The sequence below is a fragment of the Lactuca virosa genome, chromosome 5, assembly GCF_052849685.1.
Source record: "Lactuca virosa cultivar CGN04683 chromosome 5, Lactuca_virosa_CGN04683_v6, whole genome shotgun sequence".
In the NCBI taxonomy this organism is placed as follows: Eukaryota; Viridiplantae; Streptophyta; class Magnoliopsida; order Asterales; family Asteraceae; genus Lactuca; species Lactuca virosa.
In genome coordinates this window covers 261,786,388-261,807,251 of record NC_136430.1, presented here as the reverse complement: position 1 = coordinate 261,807,251, position 20,864 = coordinate 261,786,388, and the positions used below count along the sequence as shown (strand labels likewise).

General features: G+C 29.3%; 2 protein-coding genes across 4 annotated transcripts in view; one reads left to right on the top strand and one right to left on the bottom strand.

Moving 5' to 3' along the window:
• The first annotated feature begins 478 nt into the window (after positions 1-478).
• On the top strand, positions 479-5,419 carry LOC145116377 (protein MANNAN SYNTHESIS-RELATED 1-like). The gene is made up of 6 exons (XM_079052716.1): positions 479-745; positions 2,937-3,072; positions 3,253-3,326; positions 3,481-3,563; positions 4,094-4,667; positions 5,002-5,419. Exons 1-6 carry the CDS (start codon positions 647-649, stop codon positions 5,266-5,268), a joined length of 1,233 nt encoding a protein of 410 aa, XP_078908842.1. The 5' UTR covers positions 479-646; the 3' UTR covers positions 5,269-5,419.
• Positions 5,420-6,294: 875 nt separating this feature from the next.
• LOC145115212 (calcium-transporting ATPase 10, plasma membrane-type-like) overlaps positions 6,295-20,864 on the bottom strand; it is a 68,528-nt gene continuing 53,958 nt past the window's right edge. The window contains exons 1-33 of one of the 3 annotated variants that reach the window (XM_079051450.1): positions 13,878-14,079; positions 13,335-13,492; positions 12,511-12,627; positions 12,376-12,415; positions 12,175-12,290; positions 11,965-12,096; positions 11,786-11,875; positions 11,606-11,675; positions 11,358-11,512; positions 11,190-11,267; positions 11,032-11,103; positions 10,848-10,931; positions 10,650-10,732; positions 10,446-10,554; positions 10,304-10,359; positions 10,158-10,200; positions 9,986-10,069; positions 9,759-9,896; positions 9,627-9,692; positions 9,447-9,545; positions 9,254-9,364; positions 8,984-9,154; positions 8,828-8,887; positions 8,596-8,760; positions 8,398-8,514; positions 8,210-8,308; positions 7,813-8,051; positions 7,670-7,715; positions 7,445-7,579; positions 7,261-7,368; positions 7,069-7,160; positions 6,778-6,887; positions 6,295-6,680 (exon numbers count right to left, since the gene is read on the bottom strand). In XM_079051450.1, the coding sequence (XP_078907576.1) occupies positions 6,649-6,680; positions 6,778-6,887; positions 7,069-7,160; positions 7,261-7,368; positions 7,445-7,579; positions 7,670-7,715; positions 7,813-8,051; positions 8,210-8,308; positions 8,398-8,514; positions 8,596-8,760; positions 8,828-8,887; positions 8,984-9,154; positions 9,254-9,364; positions 9,447-9,545; positions 9,627-9,692; positions 9,759-9,896; positions 9,986-10,069; positions 10,158-10,200; positions 10,304-10,359; positions 10,446-10,554; positions 10,650-10,732; positions 10,848-10,931; positions 11,032-11,103; positions 11,190-11,267; positions 11,358-11,512; positions 11,606-11,675; positions 11,786-11,875; positions 11,965-12,096; positions 12,175-12,290; positions 12,376-12,415; positions 12,511-12,627; positions 13,335-13,492; positions 13,878-14,064 (3,462 nt within the window). In that variant the 5' untranslated portion in view covers positions 14,065-14,079 and the 3' untranslated portion in view covers positions 6,295-6,648. Of the gene's footprint in view, positions 6,681-6,777; positions 6,888-7,068; positions 7,161-7,260; positions 7,369-7,444; positions 7,580-7,669; positions 7,716-7,812; positions 8,052-8,209; positions 8,309-8,397; positions 8,515-8,595; positions 8,761-8,827; positions 8,888-8,983; positions 9,155-9,253; positions 9,365-9,446; positions 9,546-9,626; positions 9,693-9,758; positions 9,897-9,985; positions 10,070-10,157; positions 10,201-10,303; positions 10,360-10,445; positions 10,555-10,649; positions 10,733-10,847; positions 10,932-11,031; positions 11,104-11,189; positions 11,268-11,357; positions 11,513-11,605; positions 11,676-11,785; positions 11,876-11,964; positions 12,097-12,174; positions 12,291-12,375; positions 12,416-12,510; positions 12,628-13,334; positions 13,493-13,764; positions 13,853-13,877; positions 14,080-20,864 lie in introns of those variants that run through there. The other 2 variants (XM_079051452.1, XM_079051451.1) reach the window with 2 other exon arrangements.

The window sequence follows — 20,864 nt, the reverse complement described above, 5'->3', positions numbered from 1 at the left end:
ACCCTATATCTGAACCGAAAGCGGGTACCGAAATAAAATCGGGTGAACCGATTACTAGTTACCTGAAACCCGATTAACCCGAACCGACTGAATTATCAACGAGTCGGTCGGTTTATTCGGGTATCGGTTATTTTCCGCAGGCCTACTTTCAAGTCCGTGAACGTAATTTTCTACTAGGACATGTGTCATCGAGCTGGAAAACGCGTGTCGAACTCAGTTATTATCCAATCACATCATCTCAAATTCAAAGTCTCCCCTCACCGATTCAGAAATAAAGCTCTAACAGCTTTTCCTGGCAAAGTTTAATGATCCCTTGGCTATTTTAGAGAAATCCAAATTTGCTCATGAATCTTGCAAGCTGTATTTGCTGTCCGCATACCAAATTTAAGCTTTCCATATTATTTTCTCTACTACTTCCTCCCTTTTTTCAATCGGTGTTCCTCCATTTTTCTCTATTTATGGAACCGAAAGAAAAAGAAAAGTAAATTCACATACCATTTATATATATATGAGAAAGAGATTGCTATCAACTCATAGAAGAAAGAAAAGCGGAGAAGCCTTCTAAAGCTTAAACTATGCTTTGATCGTTTCTTTTAGATTTGTTTCCTCTTTCAATTCAAGATTGAAAAAAGCAGTGTACTTAGCAATGGATGTGAGGCAAATTATGGGAGCTTTTCTTACATTTTCCATGTTTGTAATGCTTGGAAACATGATCAAAAGAGATCATTTTGATGGTGATGTTTTGGTAAGTATATCGAACATCAACTGTTCCATTAACTTTTCATATATTTACTAAACTTATGTTGTGGGGATCATGTGGTCTATCTTCTCTATGTTTCATATCAGCAACTCAAAAACCTAACATGTACATGATGAGTACATCTATATTATTTTAGAATATCTTGATAAATCAAACACCTATTGATTTTACTTCTAAATTTATTATTTTGTCCACCACAGATTTTGAACACTCAATCTACTGATTGATCAACATATTTTCAACACAATACGTGGATCTCAAATTCTTTAATTTCTTTTTCTTATGTGAAAGTTTCAATATCTTCTCCAAATTAATGATGAAACTTTTAGCCTAATTTGCATTGCTTTGTACTCTTCCTATAAAATCTTTTACTTGGCTGGGAATTTAAATTCAAATGCCGTTATATTCTCCTATAAATAGTCATGAATATCGTATTAAACTGAATTTGACAAAATAAAAATCTTTTAAGTGTCTAGAGATCGATAAATGCTTAGAATTTTATTAAATTAGATTTGATAGGATTTAAAGAAAGATATAAATTTTTTTAAAGGCAGGATTTTAGAAAGTTACTATGTAGAGTAATTCATGAACTTTTTCTCCAGCAATTATAGGTGACCCCTAAAGGTTAAACAATTTCTTGCATATTTTTCTTTTTAAAATAGATAAATATGCTATTATATGTCTATATTCTTTTCAAAGGTTGAACGCATATTTATATATCTTCTTATTAAATTATATAACAAAATAGCTTTCGACACAAATTATACAGTCACATCTTAGATTGCTACTGAATATTTATAAATGCATAAATTGTAAAAGTGATCAGTTTTATTATATAAATTGGATACAAACGAAAATGGTATTACATAAATAAGTAAAAAATCACTTTAGTGTATAATTCCACCGCACCATGCGGTGGAGGTGATGTACGTGGCAGTGAGAGGTTAGGGAACAACACCTCGTGGGTCAGAAGTTTTTTGATGTACGTAATAGTTAATTTCAACGCATTTCTTTTTTTTCTTTTTTAATTTATTGTGTGTGTGGTGTATATATATATATATATATATATATATATATATATATATATATATATATATATATATATATATATATATATATTAAAAATTTATAAAAAAATATATCAAAATTCATAATTTTTAACCCTATAAATAGAGTATAATATTAATATATTATTTATATTTATTTGAATATTAAAAAATTAAGAGAAGTGCGAAAAGCAGAAGGTCATCATTTTTTATCAGCGAGGATAATAAAAAAAATCTTATAATTGACCAAGAAAAAATAAAAGGAAATGATATGGTACACCTCTTGGCCTTAAATTTCCTTTTGTAGTTAGGGAAATGAATCTTACAATCACATCATTTTTTGTTGGATTTACTCGATTTAACTACAAATTATAAATGTGTAGTTGGTAACTTTTTGTATATAATAATTTGCATCTATCTATTTATCCTAATAAATAAAACCTACAAATATTACATGTTTTTTTTTCATGTTTGACACGTGATATTTTTCTATGATTTTTATAATTTTTTATTTTTTTTAACAAATCAACTTCAATTTAAATTTTGAAAATAAAAAAATTCTATACTAATAACAATTTCGAAAAATATGATCTTTATCTTTTAAAAATCATATTAAATCTTTTAGATTTTAATCTATCCCAAAAAACTTATAATTTTATGTACAAAAAAGTATTTTAAAATCTATATTAAGTATTCTGTTTATTTTACTTAACAAATTAATTTATGATTACTTACAATCAACAATACCCTTTTTTTTGTCAATATAGTAATTTTAAACATATCGTATACAAATTATAAATGTTTGATTGGTACTTTTTTGGATTTAATAATTAAGAAAATATATGACATGCAATCTTTATTTTTATTTTGTTTAAAGTTTCTAATCCATTATATTGCAATCTTTATTTCTACATGTTATTAGATGAGTTTTATTTTTACAGGGTCTCTGTTAATATAATTTCATATATTTTCATATTCCGGTTAATACGTTTATAAGAAAAAATTGTCATTCTTATTTTCTAAATTTTGTCAAAAAAATATGTATTTTCAGACTTTTATGGACAAATCATAATAAAATAATGTTAACAGTATACAACTCTGTAGTAATGTTCATCTTTTTTTTTTCTCAGCTTGATGTCCCCATGGTAGCGAATGTTGAACAAGATTTCTTGAAAATGTCTAAGCATAGTCTTCTTCAACTTCATAATAAAGCATCAAAAACCAATGGTCAACGGTTAAAACTTTGTTGGAACAATTCTTTACTAGGTAAGTAGTCGTATTCATTTAATCTTTACAAGAAACAAAATGTACAAAATGTAGAGTTTTTGTAATAATAGCCGTTGTTGAATAACCAATATCCATAAGTCACTAAAATTATTCTTTGATAAAATATGTTTATAATAATTTTGACTTTTGTTCTGATTATGTCGTTTCATTTTATTCTAGAGAAAGTAAAAGAGCCTTCGAAAGGTTTTGTTACATTCTCGTTAACCAATGGCCCCGAGTACCATGTTTCACAGGTTCAACCTCCCTTGCAATGTTTTCTAGTTTTTTTTAGAACAGTTACTTTATATTCAACTAGCAAAAAGCTAGTTGAACACTTGAATGTGTAGTTCTTTAGTAAGTTTTCGGTTTGTATTATTTGTTATAACTTATGTTAAATGGTTCACTCAGATCGCTAATGCAGTGCTAGTCGCTAAACATCTTGGAGCAACTCTCGTGCTTCCGGAAATCATTGGGAACCAAGGAGAAAAAAGGTTAGTTGCAACTGATAATGCAAAAACGTTTAAACTATGTCTAGCCATGTTAACCAAATGGTCAATCGGTTTGGTTGGATCCAACAACTATGTTTTTGGCTTTAAGCCAATAACATGATTTTAAAAATATTGAAATTAGTTTTGCATTTGTTTATTGTGTGAAAATGATGCACAACAATAAGAACAAATTGTTGTCAACAAAAAATGATAGTTTATTTCAGTGCGCTAATGGTTTTTTGTGCTTAAAGTTAAGTCATAGTATAATAGTATATTTCAATAACATAACACTAAGATATTGAAGTTGGTTTCCACCTAAGTGTGTTTATTTTGTGGAAACAACGTTACATCAACATGAACGACTTGTTCTCGACACTTTTCCGAATAGTTGTTTAATGTTTAAACTCATAGTAAGTATCGATAACATAAATTTAAAGACATTAAAACTAGTTTTGCTCTATTATATTTTTGTTTATCGAGTGAAAGCTTATGGTTGATGGTTAGACTTACACCTCTAGTTTGATATCTTTCAGGAGTTTCGAAGAAATTTACGATGTTGAGAAATTTATAAAAAGCATGAACGGCTTAATTCAAGTGGAAAGGCGTAAGAATCCCGAATCATCAACACAAAAATCCATTACCATAAAAGTTCCTTACAATGCTAATCGAAACTACATCAAGACAAATATCAAACCTCTATTCCAAACAACACCAAACGTGCGGGTTATAACCTATTTTCCATCATCAACTGCTAGAGAAGGTAAAGTTGATAAGGATATGAACCCGTATTCATGTTGGGCGATGTTTGAGGCTCTCCATCTGAAACCCGAACTACAACACGTTGTTGACTCCATTGTGACTCGGCTTCGGGGTGGTGAACCGAAAGGAGAATTCATGGCAATTGACTTCAAGAGTGAGAAGATGGGAACAAGTGTGTGTCGAGGTGAAAGAAATGAAGGAACGAAGAGTTGCTACAACATAGTGGAAATCACACAATTTCTTCGGAAGATCGGGTATGAGAAAAATACGACCATATATGTGACTCAACCAAGGTCCGGGCGTGAGCTTGATGTGTTAAAAGATTCATATACCAACATATACACAAAGGTACAAACTTGCAACTAACTTTGTTAAACACAGCATGACATGACAAACACAGATTGTGCTTGACTTATTTCAAACTAAGACCAAGATTTTGACCGGTGTCCGTTGGACTTTGATTGATGTCAATATGACAAAAATTGTTTATTTGTGTCCTACCCAAAAAGGTGAAACAAGTTAGGACAGGGATCTGCTCTTGATTTCTCGTTTGTGCAAAAGACATAAAAACGTTTCTCATTCTGGTCATCGAAAATAGCCTTACAAAGCTTGCCCAAACTCATTTGTTCCATTCTTGTCATCCAATCTTGTCTTGTTTCTCATTTTTTGAATTTTAAACCAGGAGGAGATAATGGAAGAAGCCGAGAAGCAGAAGTTTTCGTCGGGATTGGAACGAGAAATCATAGACTTCCATTTATGTTCGGTTAGTGATGTGTTTGTGCCCACGGTATCCGGTCTATTTTATGCAAATGTTGTTGGAAACAGGATTGCTACAAGCAACCCTGAGGTTCTTGTGCCAAGTCAGATAGAGTCAACCATGGCACGGGATCACATGTCCTCTTACATATCGAAGAGGTCTCACCCAGCATACGCTTGTTTCTGTCAATAAACAAAAATAAAGTTGTAATGAAATGTGAAATAAACGACTTTATGTTAGTCGTATGTGTGTTGAACATCAAAAGTTTAGTAGTCGAAGTATCGTGTTTATGCTAGGTGTTGTTTTGCGGTTCTAATCGAACGGCTAAAAGATGAATAAAGTGACGTACAACTATGTTTACCACTAAACTGCCTCTCAAGGCACAAGAAAACAACATATGTAATATCAACTATCAACACTACATGGTGTTCATAATTCTAGTAAAAGGGAAGGCTGATTTTGATACTAAAAAAGAACTCAACCAAAAAAATCCATTATTTACCGGACCCATAGGCGATAGCCTCAATAACCGGATGGATTTCAAAATCCTTTGACTGGTTTTCGGTTTTCCTCGACTATAAGGATTTAGCTGGTTATATGGGCCAGGCCCAGCTATTGGTTAGTTTCCCATAAAAAATGGCATTTTTAGATGTTAGTTTCTCAAAAAAAAAAAAAAAAATTGCCAAATAGTTTTAACAATGGTAATCTTTTTTAAAAATAAATAATAAATAAAAATTACTATATTTTTATCTGGCTTAAACTTTCATATAATTTATCATTAACATTACTTAATGTTAATATTTTAATATTTAAATAAATAAAATATAATGACCACCACAATGTATTTTAACCTATATATGTCATTTTGAAAGTTTTAATATTTACTTTTTGTGATATAATATTCTTTAAGAACGTGTATTTTATTTTATATAATTAATTAAATAAATTAACTAATAAAAATAATAAATAAAATAACAAATTAATATATAATATAACTATTTTATAAAATAAAATATTATACTAAAAAATAAGTGCCAAAATAAACAACCCCTACAAAAATAACAAGTTCTTGGAATTTACTAATGACCTCACAAAAAAGGTTTTCTTCAATGGTAAAAACTATTTCAAATAGTAAAAAATTTACCATTATACTCCCATGCCAACATCTATGTGTCTAACTTATATCTCACACATACTCTTGAAAAGGCAACTAAGGGGTGCTTGAAAAAATGTATTGAGTTTTTATATAGTTTGAAATTTCTCCAACATTACCTCCATCTTTATAGTTGGATAGCATGAATAGTGACAATACAATCTAGAACAAAATATAAGAAACGTTTATGTGCAAATCAAATTTACAAACATAGGCTCTCTAGCAAAATACCAAAGAAAACACTCCATTCTCACCACCCTCTATTACTCTTGCACTAATCTCAAGCTAAAAAGCCTATATATAGTGATTTCAGTATTTTTTTTTTTTTTAGAGTTGGTGTATACTGACTGTATAAATGTACAAATTTCTGCCCAAACACACACACAAACAACCCCTCATACCAAAAGGTCAACGTGTGTTCAAGCATCTTCCTCATTTCCTCTTAATGAACCTGAAATATAACAACAACAAACAAAAAATATTTTTCAATCATTTATCCAGATATGTGCATAGAAAAATAAAAATAAAAATGGTATATATGCAGCTACCTCTATTACTGGGTTGAGATGATCTGCATGATGTGAAAATTCTAGAAAAGTATTCACTGAAAGGCCTCTCAGAAACAGGTATCAATTTCCCAACAACCGCAAGAGGCCAACTGGTTACATACATAGAAAATAATTTTACTACTTTGTGAAAATCTACACAATTATATATTTATTATAGCATTTTACTTTCAAGACTAAGGAAAATTGCTTTGTATTTGAATGATATAAACTTTGATTGCTAGATTTTGCTATAACAAACAAATCAACAAAAGTTATAGTAAAAAAACCAACCTGATAACACCAATAACAATTGATATTAGCCAAAATTGCCAACTAAGCCTAACTGTTGTCGTGAATTTTCCCAAAAACATGATTATAATAACCTGAAACCAAAAGAGTCCATGAGTCATATTTGAAAGATGCTAAGTTGAAAAAGACGTGAATGCCCTTTGAGAGTAAAGGGGAAAAATAAAAGAATCTCACCTGGAGCACAACAGTAAAGCCGATAATTCCCATAAAGAGACGATTTTTAGTAACTCCTTTGAAAACATTCATCTCATCAGGCTTTCGTGCATTAAACTCGTTGAATATCTGCATTTAAAAAAGTATAATGGGTAGAAAGTAATAAATAAATAAAAAGGTGAATTTGATGAATGTAACAACTTACCTGAGAAAAGACAAAAGCATTGAATATAAGCGTGTTCTTCTTTTTCTTAGCATCTTCCTCACTCTCATGATCTAAATGCAGGATCCTTTTGCCATCAAAGTTGAGTACAAGAAGAACTGTCACTTGGTATAAAGCCTGTAGTTTTTTTTTTTTTTTTGACAAATAATTAATTCAAGAAACACAACATTAATTAATTTCATTAAGTGATATAAATACATTACATACCTGTATCAACAAATTCCTCCACATAATGTTTGTTATAAGAGGCTCCCTGATACAGAAACAAACGACTTTCACCTATCGATAATAAATTGGACTTTTTTCCTCGAACATTTTTTTAAAAAGATAAAAAAAAAAAAAAAAAAAACCTGCGTCCAACGGGAGTTCGATCCATGAGGTGATCGGTGGGTGGTTCAGTGGCCAATGCAAGGGCGCCGAGAGTGTCCATGATGAGATTCACCCAAAGCAGCTGCACTGCATTTAGCGGGACATCGCCGGAGGAAACTGCCGCCACCACGTTAATTACAAGGGCGGCGACATTCACAGTAAGCTGGAACTGAATGAATTTCTGGATATTCGCATAAACAGATCTTCCCCATCGCACAACCTTTATATATATATATATATATATATATATATATATATATATATATATATATATATATATATATATATATATATCCATTCAATTACATAATTACTTTAACGATTTCAAAATTAAAGAAGAAGAATAGAATTACGAAGATATTATTATACTATACGTACCTTGACAACAGAAGCAAAATTGTCATCCAATATGATAATATCACTGCTCTCTTTTGCAACTTCGGTTCCTTGGATACCCATAGCAAGCCCGATATCAGCCTAATAGATGAATGAATGCCAAATTCGATTTAGATTTAGTCAAAATTGAAAGTCAAATTGTTTGTTGTAATCTGATTCTAATTTGTGACCTCGTGTAATGCAGGAGCATCATTAGTTCCATCTCCAGTAACAGCAACAACATGCCCTCGTTTCCTTAGTGCTTGAACAAGTAATAGTTTGTCATTAGGTGAAGACCTTCCCATCACCTGTTTCACAACACAAATCACTAATTTTTCAAACACAAAACTAATGAATTTATAATTAAGAAATAAATCAAAGTAACATACGGATATTTTCTCAGCAATTTCTAGTCGTTGATCTTCTGTCAATGCACGAAATGTTTTCCCTTCAATTAGGTTAGGCTCTTTTGCGTCTGCATTTGATTCTAAAATTCCACATTCAAGTGCTATTGCTCTTGCTGTTTGTAGATTGTCACCTGTCACCATTCTTACCTGAATAATACCAAAATTAAAAATTAAAAACCATTTCTTCTACATTTAGCTTAAAAAAAATACACACCTTAACACCAGCTTTTACGCAGAGTTGAACTGCATCTTTTACATTTGGTCGACAAGGATCCTACATTTCAATTTGCAAATCATACATAAAAAGAGGGATCGAGATTTTTCAAATGTAATGGTGTAATAGATGAATAAAAGTTAAAAGTATTTTCACCTTTAAACCAACAATCGCTAGCAAAACAAGATCATCCTCAGGCATTTCCCACATTTCAAGTTCTTCTTCATCAGTTGGGAAATTTTCCCCTTTGTATTGTCTGTAAGCAATAGCAACACATCGCAAACTTCCAGCAGCCATTGTTTCTATTGATTTTTTAAAATATTCCACCTGTATCCCAAAATAAGGACCAAAACTGATAAAAAATTCAAGTTCGGACTAAACATGGTAAACATTAGAAAGTACAGGGACCAATTTTGTCAAACGAACCTTATCTCCATCCAAAGGCACCAACCTCTCATCAGCATCCATGTAGCTTGTACATGCAGCCAACACTATTTCTGCAGCTCCTTTCCAGTGTATATGTACTTCAGAATCAGGCTACTCCAAAAATTAAAAACAATTAAATAATAATTATAATAATTATAATTATAATAAAATACAAATAAAAATATTTATTTACCAGTTTGACTGCAACCCCGCCTCGTTTTTTCTCTGAGTTGAACGGGAATGCATGAACTACTGAAGATGCTGACCTGGCATCATCAAAATTCATTCCAAGCTGCATATAATAATATATCATGAGAATGTGTAAAATTAAAAAAAAATGGAATAAAAAAATTTATAATTTATTTATACTAACATTAACACCCCATTGAAGTATAGCTTTCTCTGTTGGAGATCCAGATACTTCCACGTTTCCACCACCCTATATCAAAAGTTATAAAAATTTATTTTTTAAGATAAATAAAATTCTAAATGAATTTTAATTTACCTCAGGTAAAAATACACTGCCAGTTGTGTTTTGAGCTATGCCTTCAATGAGAAGAGATACAAGTCTAGGTGGCAATGCTGACGTGTCATTTGGTGGATCAATTTTCTTACCACATATATAAACCTCAACCACAGTCATCTGAACACAACAAAATAACACACATTTTATAAATTAGAAATAATCCAAAAAAAAAAAAAAAAAAAAAGTTCTAAAGAGACATGACATACCAAATTTAATGTCAATGTTCCAGTTTTATCACTGCAAATTGTAGTAGCAGATCCCATTGTCTCACAAGCAGATAGTCTTCTAACCTGTAACAACAAATAATTTAATTATATCAATAATATAAATGAAAGATTTTGATTTTCAATAAAAGTGTAATCAAAATTAGTAAATTACCAATGCTTTGTCAGCCATCATTTTACGCATGGAGTATGCAAGCCTGTAAAATTAAGTAACAATATATTATTAAAGGATGAAATTTTATAATTAAAAAAAAAAAAAAAAAAACTCAATTGATTTTATATAAAAATAGATAAACTTACGTTAATGTCACAGCTAAGGGTAGCCCTTCTGGCACAGCAACAACAACAATCGTGACCTATAATTAAACAAACTTCTTTTAATAAATAAATAAATAAATTTATTGATTTTGAATTTCAAAAAATAAAAATAAAAATTACATACTGCGACAGTGAAAATTTTAATAGCGCCATCTACAGCATCACTAAGACTAGTTTTCCCAGCAATAAACTGCACGCTTTCATCTGGATTTTTACTATGTCCAGTAAAATACCTACCAAATAAATAAATAAATATCATTTGAAAAACCATTTTATATTAAAAAAGGTAAAATAAAATAAAGTTGATTTTTGTTTTTGTTTTAATTACCTTGCGAGAAGAACAATAAGAACAACTACAGCAACCACAAGCCCAACAATGCCAATAAATGTTGCAACTCCATTCAAACGCACCTAATCATAAGTCATAGAAGATTAATTATTATTAAATTAGAATTAAATTGTTAATTTATGCAATAAAATAGTTTTTTTTTTTAATTTTAACTCTAATTTCTGATATAAAACTAACCTGTAATGGTGTTTCCTCACCATTATCTTCTGAGATACTTGCCATAAGTAATCCCCATTCAGTATTTATTCCAACACTTGTCACCTGAAAACAAATATATAAATTATTTTAATTTTTAATAACAATTATTTTGTTAAAAAGAAATTAAATTAGAAAAAAAATATTATCTTTTTTTTTATCTTACCAGCATAGTACCATAACCATCTGCAACCTTGCATCCAGACATTAAAAATGGTGCTTTCTGATCCTTATGAACCTAAACCACAAAACAAAATAATAAACTTTATTTTACAGAAGAAAAAACTTTATTAAAAAAAAAAGAAAAAGAAAAAGGAAACTCACAATTTTACTCTCTCCAGTCATACTGGATTCATCAATGGCTAGAGAATGACCAGATACTAAAATTCCATCAGCAGGAACCTGGTTTTAAATTTTAATATTTTATAACTCAATTGTTAACTTTTAACATATTTTTTTTAAAGAAAATAAAAATATTAATATTTTTCTGACCTGATCACCGATTTTTAAAGGGATTATATCACCAACAACAATATCAAATATTGAAATCTCAACCCTTCTTCCTCCTCTAACAACTTCCAAGTGTATATTCTGTTTCTCCTCATTTAGATTTTGAAATTGAAGTGATTGTTTATAATCACTTATGGCTATAACATTTATAAATCAATAACCACATTATTAAATAACCATATATGATGACATGGCATTATTCATTATTCATTAATATTAAGAAATAATACCTGTAACTACTATAACAATGATAACAGCCAAAGCTATACTCCCTCCATCATACCACCCTTCTTTGATTCCCTGTGATTATTATTATTATTATAAGAAGTTTTAAAATTAAAAAAAAATGGTTTTTTTATTATTATTATGTAACAAAATAATAACCATGAAAATTAAATTAATATATTTACCTCTGTTTTAATACCCAAAGCCAAAGAAGCAGCTGCAGCCACCATTAAAATGATCAAGGTGGTGTCTCGACAAGCATCAAGAACAAACCTCTATACAAATGATTAAAATCTTTAAATTATAGAATATGCTAAAAAATTTTAAAAAGAAAAATGGAAATTTATATAAAATTAATACATACCCAAAAGCTTCTACCCTTTTTCCTAGGGTATGTGTTTGACCCAAAAACCGTTTTCCTCTCCAAAATGTCTGACTCATCATCATGAATTCCCTTATCAGGATTTGTCTTTAACTTTTCTGACAACCCTTTGACCTAATGTTAAGTAGAAAAATGGTCAAACATTATTTACATGATTGAAAAAAGTCAAACTTTGTGTTATAATAAACTTACCCCTCCATAATTTTGTAAAGCTGAGAAATCATGATCTCTTGTCATTGCAGCAAGTTGATCTGGACTTATACTATAATCTCCAGTTGGAATTGGATTTGGAAGTGATCTCTGAATTCCTATTATAAAAAAAGATTTCAAATTTTTATAAAAATGTTTAAACTTTAAAAACATAATATAAGGTTTAAATAAAAAAAGAAGTACCATTAGATTGTGCTCCAGCAGCTTGAAAGAGGTAGGCTGCCTGAAAGAAGGGCAATAATGGAAAAATGAAAATGAATTTAATAAAGTTGAATTTTTTTTTATAGAAAAAAGGAATTGAGTGGTTGTAGTGTTTACTCTTATAACTTGAGCATGGGTTCTGATTTTGGCTATAATTTGTTTCTTCTCTTCTTCTTTTTTCAAATCTAAGGTGTATCGAAATCGACGTGAAGCATTGAGTACAAGTGCTGCTTGCTATATAAAAATAAATATTTTGTTAATATTTTGAATTATAAAATTATGTATAATTAACTAACTTAACAGAATATGTTACTCTTTTAACTACTATTATGTTATCAGATACTATATTCTGATTCCAAACTTGTATTATCTTGCACTATAGAATATTAAATCTTTCAAATAAAATGTTGCATTTTTTAGGAAAACTCAAAATAGAAAGTATTGTTATTTTGGATACCCAAGTTTCGCATATTCATTGTTGGAAATATTGGGAAACAAAAAAACAAGAATAAGAAAATTCTTTTAAAGTGACTTATTAAATATGATCACAAATGGACACAAGATACCAATTGTTGGAAATGATCATATAATTATTGTAGCAATACTTTTTTTAATCTAATGGAAACTCGAAAACTATTCACAAAATCGAAATGTATTTGCCCAAATTCCGTTAAACAAGCACATATTCTAGGGTAGAAAGTTAGAAGAACCCTAGGAAATAATCAAAGGCCCATATTGAATCAAATTTCCAACATATGCTCATCGAAAGTGTCTACATCTGTATTACAGGGATACCTAACCATGGAATTGAAGACAACGAAGAAGAAAACTTGTTAAAGAATCGAATTAATCATAATCAATTTCAATAAGAGAAACCATTGATGATACGAAACAAAGAAGCATAAAAAAACGCAATTGAAAAAAGAGGCATTATTATTTACCCTCCATCTTTTAAGGCGATCGACTGAAGCACTCTTGGTACTAACAATGTCAAAAGGGCCGGAAGTCGACTCGTAATCCTCAAAACCACCGCTGCCGGCACCGGCGGACTCCACATCATTCTTGTGTCTCCGGTAGGGCGAACCACCATTACTCATCTCTGTAAATTAAAATTAGTTACAACTGTACGCAGGAGAGATGACACCGTCTCAAATTCTCGATCAGATACAAAAACAACAACAACAACACTGTGAAAATTACAACAGAATAACATTTGACTCTTGAAAATCATCAAACTAGCCGTGGGTACATCTACATCAGCTATCATTCAAGAATGAACAAAAACAGAAGATGGATTTTACTGATTCGCGATAGTAACTAGGGTTTCGCATTATATTGGGTATTTTTGAATTAAATAATAATCCCACCGACCAAAACATTTTCCAAGAAGTTCCCCGTATCGAAAACCGGATACTTGTTGTGTAGTGATGATTATATCAAGTAAAAAATTACAGTTATTGAGATGGGAGATTGAGCAAATGCACCTGTAGAGAAGGAGAGAGAGAGAGAGAGAGAGAGAGAGAGAGAGAGAGAGAGAAATTGGGAGGAAGAAAAGGTAGAACTTCTGATTTGAGTTTGTTTGTTTGTTGGGGGAAGGTGATAGGAAACCACAGTATGGGGCAACTTCCTGGAACTTTCTTTCTTCTTTGTAAATTGCAAGTCAAACGGCATGGGAAACAAGATAACTGGCGCTATGTGAGCTATTTTTAGTAACTATATCACGCTTATTTTCTTTTAAATGTATATTAACTATGTTTATATGTTTATATTCATAAGATTTGTCATTTATTATAGGAAAGACATTTTGTAATAATTATAATTTTGTTTAATTTGTATAAAAAAAATATTTACTATTAATCAATCTATGTTAATAAAGAATGTGACTTATTTTTAACTATTCATCCATATTTTTTTGTCACCATTAAATTATGGGATTTTTTAATGTGTGTTAAGGGCACATGTAAGAAACATTAATTTTAAGAATATTATTATAATTGAATGTGAATAATCTGTTGACTCATGTTCAAATTCTGTCACTACTCAGCCTCTGTGGTCATGGAGGTTCGCATGCAGTGACTCCAAGGCGTGAGACATAACCTCATGTTCGCAGCGGGAGATTAATCGATGCGCGGAAGCTGACCCCAAAACCCTCGTTAGGGAAGTTCCATTTCCAAAAAAATATTTCGCATAATTAATATTTCTTACCTATGTCCTTAAGACTCATGTTAAAAAACCTTTTTAGTTATATCATTCATTTATTTGTGTTATTACAATTTGATTTTATGCATTTTAATTTATAGCATTGTTATTTTTATTTTATTTTTTATTTAAAAAAAACAACACAAACACTCGTCTGATCATACTTTTAAATATGTATATTTTTTCAACCGTATACTTAACATTCAACCACTCAAAAAAAAACACATTTACAACACACCAGATGTCGATATAGGATTGGATCATTTATTTATGTTTTATCAGTTCAAATTATCTAATTTTGATATTTTTATCTTGATCATTTTAACTTACTATAACAAATTAAAACTATTACAATATAATTTTTTGTTAAATTTATTGGTTTTAGTGAAAATTTTGACATATTATATCATGTGCATGTATTTTTTTTATATAAGATTATTAATGATAATAAAATGTTTTTAAGGTATAAAATATAGGTTTATCATATCATAAGGCCTTAAATGTAATGTTTTGTAAATACACTCTACAAAAACCCTTAAAACTTACCAAATATCAAAATGCAATTTAAAGCCACCCAAATTGCTATGTTGATGTTTTCAACCTCCTAAATTAATTTATTCAAACAAAATTAGATATTATAAATGATATTTTAATTTTTTAAAACATATTAATCTATTAACTAATTATACATTTTAGAAACTCAGACAAAAATACTACATCCAACTCATATTAAAATTTATTGGAATCGGTAATTTTATGAATACTTAAAATCAGTGTTGCAGAAATCGGTCTTGGCGGCCGATTAATCGTTTGGCGGCCTTTAACCGATTACGATCAGGGTACTTGGTGGAAATCGGTCAAAGTCGGGCTTGGCGGTCCTAGGCGGTCATAGGCGGGAAATTTTTAAAAAATTCAAAATTTTTAATTTTCAAATATTACACCAAAATTTTAAGCTTTCAACTTTTAAAATATTAAACTAAACTTTTCAAAATTTCAAATTTTTAAAAATTTAAATTTTCAAATACTTATTTTTTAGGGAATATTAAATTTTTAAATAATTTTATTAATAATTAAGGGTCCCCGATTAATCCCCGCCTGGTCCGATTAATCGTTTATCGTCAGTCGACTGCCGAGCTACCGCTGAGCGATTTTTACAACCTTACTTAAAATATAGGTGTTATATCTATGATTTTTCTCATAGCCACTAATAACGAATAATTTCAAGTACTCATAGTATTTTTCAATATCAATGTATTTTAAAATGTTAATCACTTATTCATGTACTACAAATTTGACATCAATTGACAATATATAACTGTTATGATATTAAGAGGAGGTTTGTGTGTATAATTTCGTTTTAACAAAAAACTTGTTTGGATATTAAAAATGATAACAATTATGATCGACCATATTCTTTTAGAACAAAAGATTCATTATGATTCTATTTTTCGGTTTTATCGACATTAGAACGAGCATCGACATGAGATTTTGATGTGGCATTCAATGTCATTAAACACTTCCCATGTTTTCATGTGATGATCAATCCTCACATTCTATTTGTGGTTAATTAATCGACTACACGTACCAAAAGAAAAGTGCATTTATATTTTAGACAAAATTGTAAAATTGATGTTTGTAAAAAAGTATCATTTTTGTCCAAAAAGTTTTGTACTAACATCATCATTTGTACTAAAATCATCAGAACTTTGATTTTGGTTACAAGTTTGGTTCAATTTGTTTTGAATTTTTTTAAAACGACTGACTTTGCTTTTGATATTATCCTTCTCATTTTTTTATTTACTCTAGTCTTTTTCTAATTAAAAGAAAAACAAAAAAATAAAATTTACCCCCGCCTCTTACTCCTAAATACATTGGCTTCTCTCTCTCTATCTCTCTCTCTCTCTATTACCATAGGACCACCACCGCTTACCGGACTACCGCCGCATGTCGGACCACCTCAGCCTATCAGATCACCTTATTCATCGGAGATGCCCCTTTTCACTGGACCACCACTGACAACGTAGATTTGAACATTCGACACAGGATCTACAATGTCCAACCGCATATGCAACATCACCAACGAGAAGGGTTTGTCATGGTTTTGTTTTCTAATGTCGTTGTCGCCTCTTTGGCCGTTAAAAAAACCCTATCGTCAGAAAATGCTAGCTCTAGTAATGGAGAAAACCCTTCATCTCTACGTTTTCTTTATAAACATCGGAGAAGAACAGAGACGAAGTCGGCGTCCAGATATGTAAGCCATTGTTGAAGTCTCTATATCGCCACCACATTTTGTAAATGTGTTTATCGAACTCCAACGACTTCATCTTCACTGCCAGACTTCCCATTTATCTCTCTTATTTCTCGACAACCCTAGCGTCGTCACTCCTAACCTTAATGTCACCACCACCATCTAGAAACCCTAACTCTAACGTCTCCGATCTTGTACCCCAACATCATCGAAGCTTGGCTGGATGAACAGATTTGGGAAACCTCGGATCTGAAAACCATCTTTTTTCGATGAAGACAAACAAACCCTCGATGTTGGAGAATGAGAGAGATGGTGGATAGAAAGAAAGATGGGGTAGATGAAGAATGGAGGTTATAGAGATGGTTTTCGACTAGTGGCGGTGGTTTCGGTATGTAGCAGTGGTTTCCGATAGGTAGCGAGGGTTTCTGGTGACAAAACGAAGTGAGTAAAAGAGATGTGTACTATTATGTTAAAGATATGGTGGGTTGGTGTGGTGGTAGGGGTAGGTTTTAATTTATTTTTTATTTTTTGTGTTTTTTAAATCAGAAAATAAGAAAAAGTGAAAATTATACTAATAGGAGCAAATCCGTCTTTATAAAAAGTTTCAAAAATTTTGAACCAAACTAGCAACAAAATTAAAGTTTTGGACCGGTGGTGCTATTCAAAAACGTTTTGGACCAAAGTGATAATTTTCACAAACCACAGGGACCAAATTTACAATTTTGTCTAATCCAAAAATTTATATAGTTGAGATCCATTGAGAGCTCAAATATACATGAAAACCCAAAAATTTATAAAAAAAATCCAAAAAATATGACACATCTAATATTTTTTTTTGGATTATATAGGCCTTAAATTCGCATATTATGGAGCAATTTCGCTAAAAAAAAAGATGGTTTTTTATGTATTTATGCATAAAAAAAACTTGCTTTTTAAAAAAAAGTTTGAGTGAATTTGCTCCCTAATATGCAAATTTAAGGCCTATAAAGTCAAAAAAAAAAATATTAGATGCTCTCAAATGAATCTAAATGTATGATATATATATATATATATATATATATATATATATATATATATATATATATATATATATATATATATATATATTATTTGCAACACTTTATTAAATAAGCTAGAAAAGTTCTTGAAGGTAATATAGGGTTATTGAACGTTTCATTGTTTGTTTTCTGTTGTTTTCATTCTTTATTTGTTTTTTTATAGTATGGTGATTTCCTTTCTTTGTAGGCTTGAATTTTGAGTTAGTGAAGCATTGATTTTGAAGTATGGTGATTTCCTTTCTTTGTAGGCTTGAATTTTGAGTTAGTGAAGCATTGATTTTGAGAGCAATTCAGTGTGTTGTGTTGTTGACCGTTTCATTCCTTCTTTTCGGCCGTTTCTATTTCGTAATTTCCGCACCATTCAGTGGTTGTGACTTGTGACGTGTTCCAACATTGCAACCTTTATGAGGTTTTATTTCAAATTCAATATTATTTTTATTTTTATTATTATAATTCTTTACAAGACATTGGTGTAGAAAAATATTATGATTAATATCATAAATGACTTTATATATTATATATTGTAATTTTATGAATTAATCTTTAATCTTTTTTTGGAAAAGATCTTGCATTTTTTCGGTTTGTCCGATTTAGTAGTTTTACCGAAAAAAATATATCAAATGTATGTTTTTTCTAGAAAGAAAAAATAAAATAAAAAGTAGAGTGTTCGTTTTGGAAAAATAAAAAAAATGTAAAGTTTTTTTTTCAAGAAAAAAAATAATGTTGAAATTTAATATAAAAAAACTCAATGCGTAAGGTCTTATTAATCCAAAGCATTATTAATAAAGCAATAATTAGCAACAATAATAATCTCAATGTAATTAAAGTGACTAATACAAAGGAGAATCCAAAATAAGGTTGTGTTTGCAAGAAAAAACGTTCAAAAGGAAATATTCTAAGTAATAAGTATTGATAAATTTTGCATATATTCTTACGCGTTAAAATGAAATTTTAGTCAACAAAAAAAAATATTAAAAATAAAGTCATGTAAAAATATTCGTTTCGTATAAGAACTATTTATTCTACTTTTCATGAAGGAGACTTTGATTAGAAGTAAAGGTAAGAATATGGTAAAATTAGGTGACCATCTGTCAAGAATGACTTACAAAACATTTGGGAATCATAATCATTATAATAAATATGTTATAGTGATTAATATTATCAACATGACAAGAAAATATTTTCATTAAACAAAAATATATATTTTGTTAAAAGGACCTGAATTACGAAGAAAATAAGATGCCATATTTTTTTCGACGAAATATATAAATATGAATTTGATGGTATTTCCAATTGGATCACAATGACAATGCAACATAACCCAACCCATGTTACATGCAACTTTAAATTGGGTTTTATATAGAGAATATCATAATGGGTATTGAAACATTTGTTTTATTTCTCTTAAACATTGTTTAAAAGAAAATGTTATGAGAGGCTAACTTATTTGAAAATTTTGTTTTGTAAGGTAGTCGAGACATGTTTCTTTTACCATCTTTTTATATTTTATGATAAACTGGTTAAATTAACATAAAACTAAAAAATGACCTCGAAAACGATTTTTATTAACCAATCATAATTACTTATGGAATGTAGAATTGTGTCAAAATGTCCAATATATATACACATTTTTGGATCTTTTATATTAACACTAACAATCAAGATGATCTTATGAAATGATGCATTTTCCTAAAGGATATTTCAAACAAATTCTAGGCATTATAGAAAAAAAAAGTCATAATTAAACATCGGTAAACCAATATGCTAGGTCGAAAAATTGTCACCTCACTATTTAATTATATTGACCTCTAATTAAATTATTTATCTAATGGTTAAACTTTTCTTATGTTTTTTTTTCACTAATTTAACTATTTTATTTTTATTTATCTAAAATGTTATATAAAACCTTCTTATTTAACTAATCATTTTTTAAACAATGTCCGGTTTTAATATAAACATTCACTTACATACAAACGATTCACATATTACTATAATATATATTTATATATTTTATATTTTTTTTATCTATAAAATTTAGATAAATAATAAATACTTAAAACTAAATCAAAGAGATAAAATGTAATATTAATAAAAAGAAAGTGTTAAGAGTGTTCAAAGTATTAACTATATTGATCATTCAATATATATTGAATGGTCAATAAAAATAAACAAAAAAATCATTCATTTCAATGGTGTTAAGTTGTTTTAATCACTCAACCAAATAGTAATAAACTATAAAAATATTTCATTGAAGATGTTTTTATATATAACCATTATAATAGATGGCATAGACATGTTTTACATGCTTAGCATTGAGTATATAGTTTATTTTTGGGTTTTGCATAGATGAAAGTTTAGAGGACAATAAACAATAAATTTTACTATTCTGCTAATCCTAAAGAATATTAATGATATAAAACGAAATAATATATATTTATAAAACAAATAACATGAAACAATAATATATTTAAGAATTAGAATAAAATAAATAATTTGGTATTTGTTTTTTTTTTGTAGAATATAAGAAAAATAAATAAATAAATGAAATTATTTATTAATCAAATAAAATGATTTATTTAACAAAAAGATTAATTAATTAATCATAACTAGTTAAATGCATTGGATATATTTGAACGGATTGGCTTGTAAGACTATCCTCATTAGCAATCCATTCCAACTTAATTTTCTGTTAAAAATTAATTTCTCTTTCTTCCACATACACAACTCAATCCAATTGTTTTTAAAAAAATATATCAAAAAACTAGATGAATATTGGTCACATATTGTAGGGAATATTTAATTATGTATTTTAATATATAGCATATATATATATATATTTTTAATGAACAAAACATCTATTTTTTTTATAAAAACAAAGTTTATTTAAAAAATGTAAAATGAAAAGAAACATAAAAGGGGAGTGACCTAGGCCGGTGGCACGAGCCGCTCACAACAATTTCTTTACT

Bases quoted from the DNA above. Each gene is read 5' to 3' on its own strand.
- LOC145116377 (XM_079052716.1), top strand. From the start codon at position 647: ATGGATGTGAGGCAAATTATGGGAGCTTTTCTTACATTTTCCATGTTT. The intron at 3,073-3,252 runs GTAAGTAGTCGT...ATTTTATTCTAG, and splicing joins TTGGAACAATTCTTTACTAG to AGAAAGTAAAAGAGCCTTCG. The intron at 3,564-4,093 runs GTTAGTTGCAAC...GATATCTTTCAG, and splicing joins GGGAACCAAGGAGAAAAAAG to GAGTTTCGAAGAAATTTACG.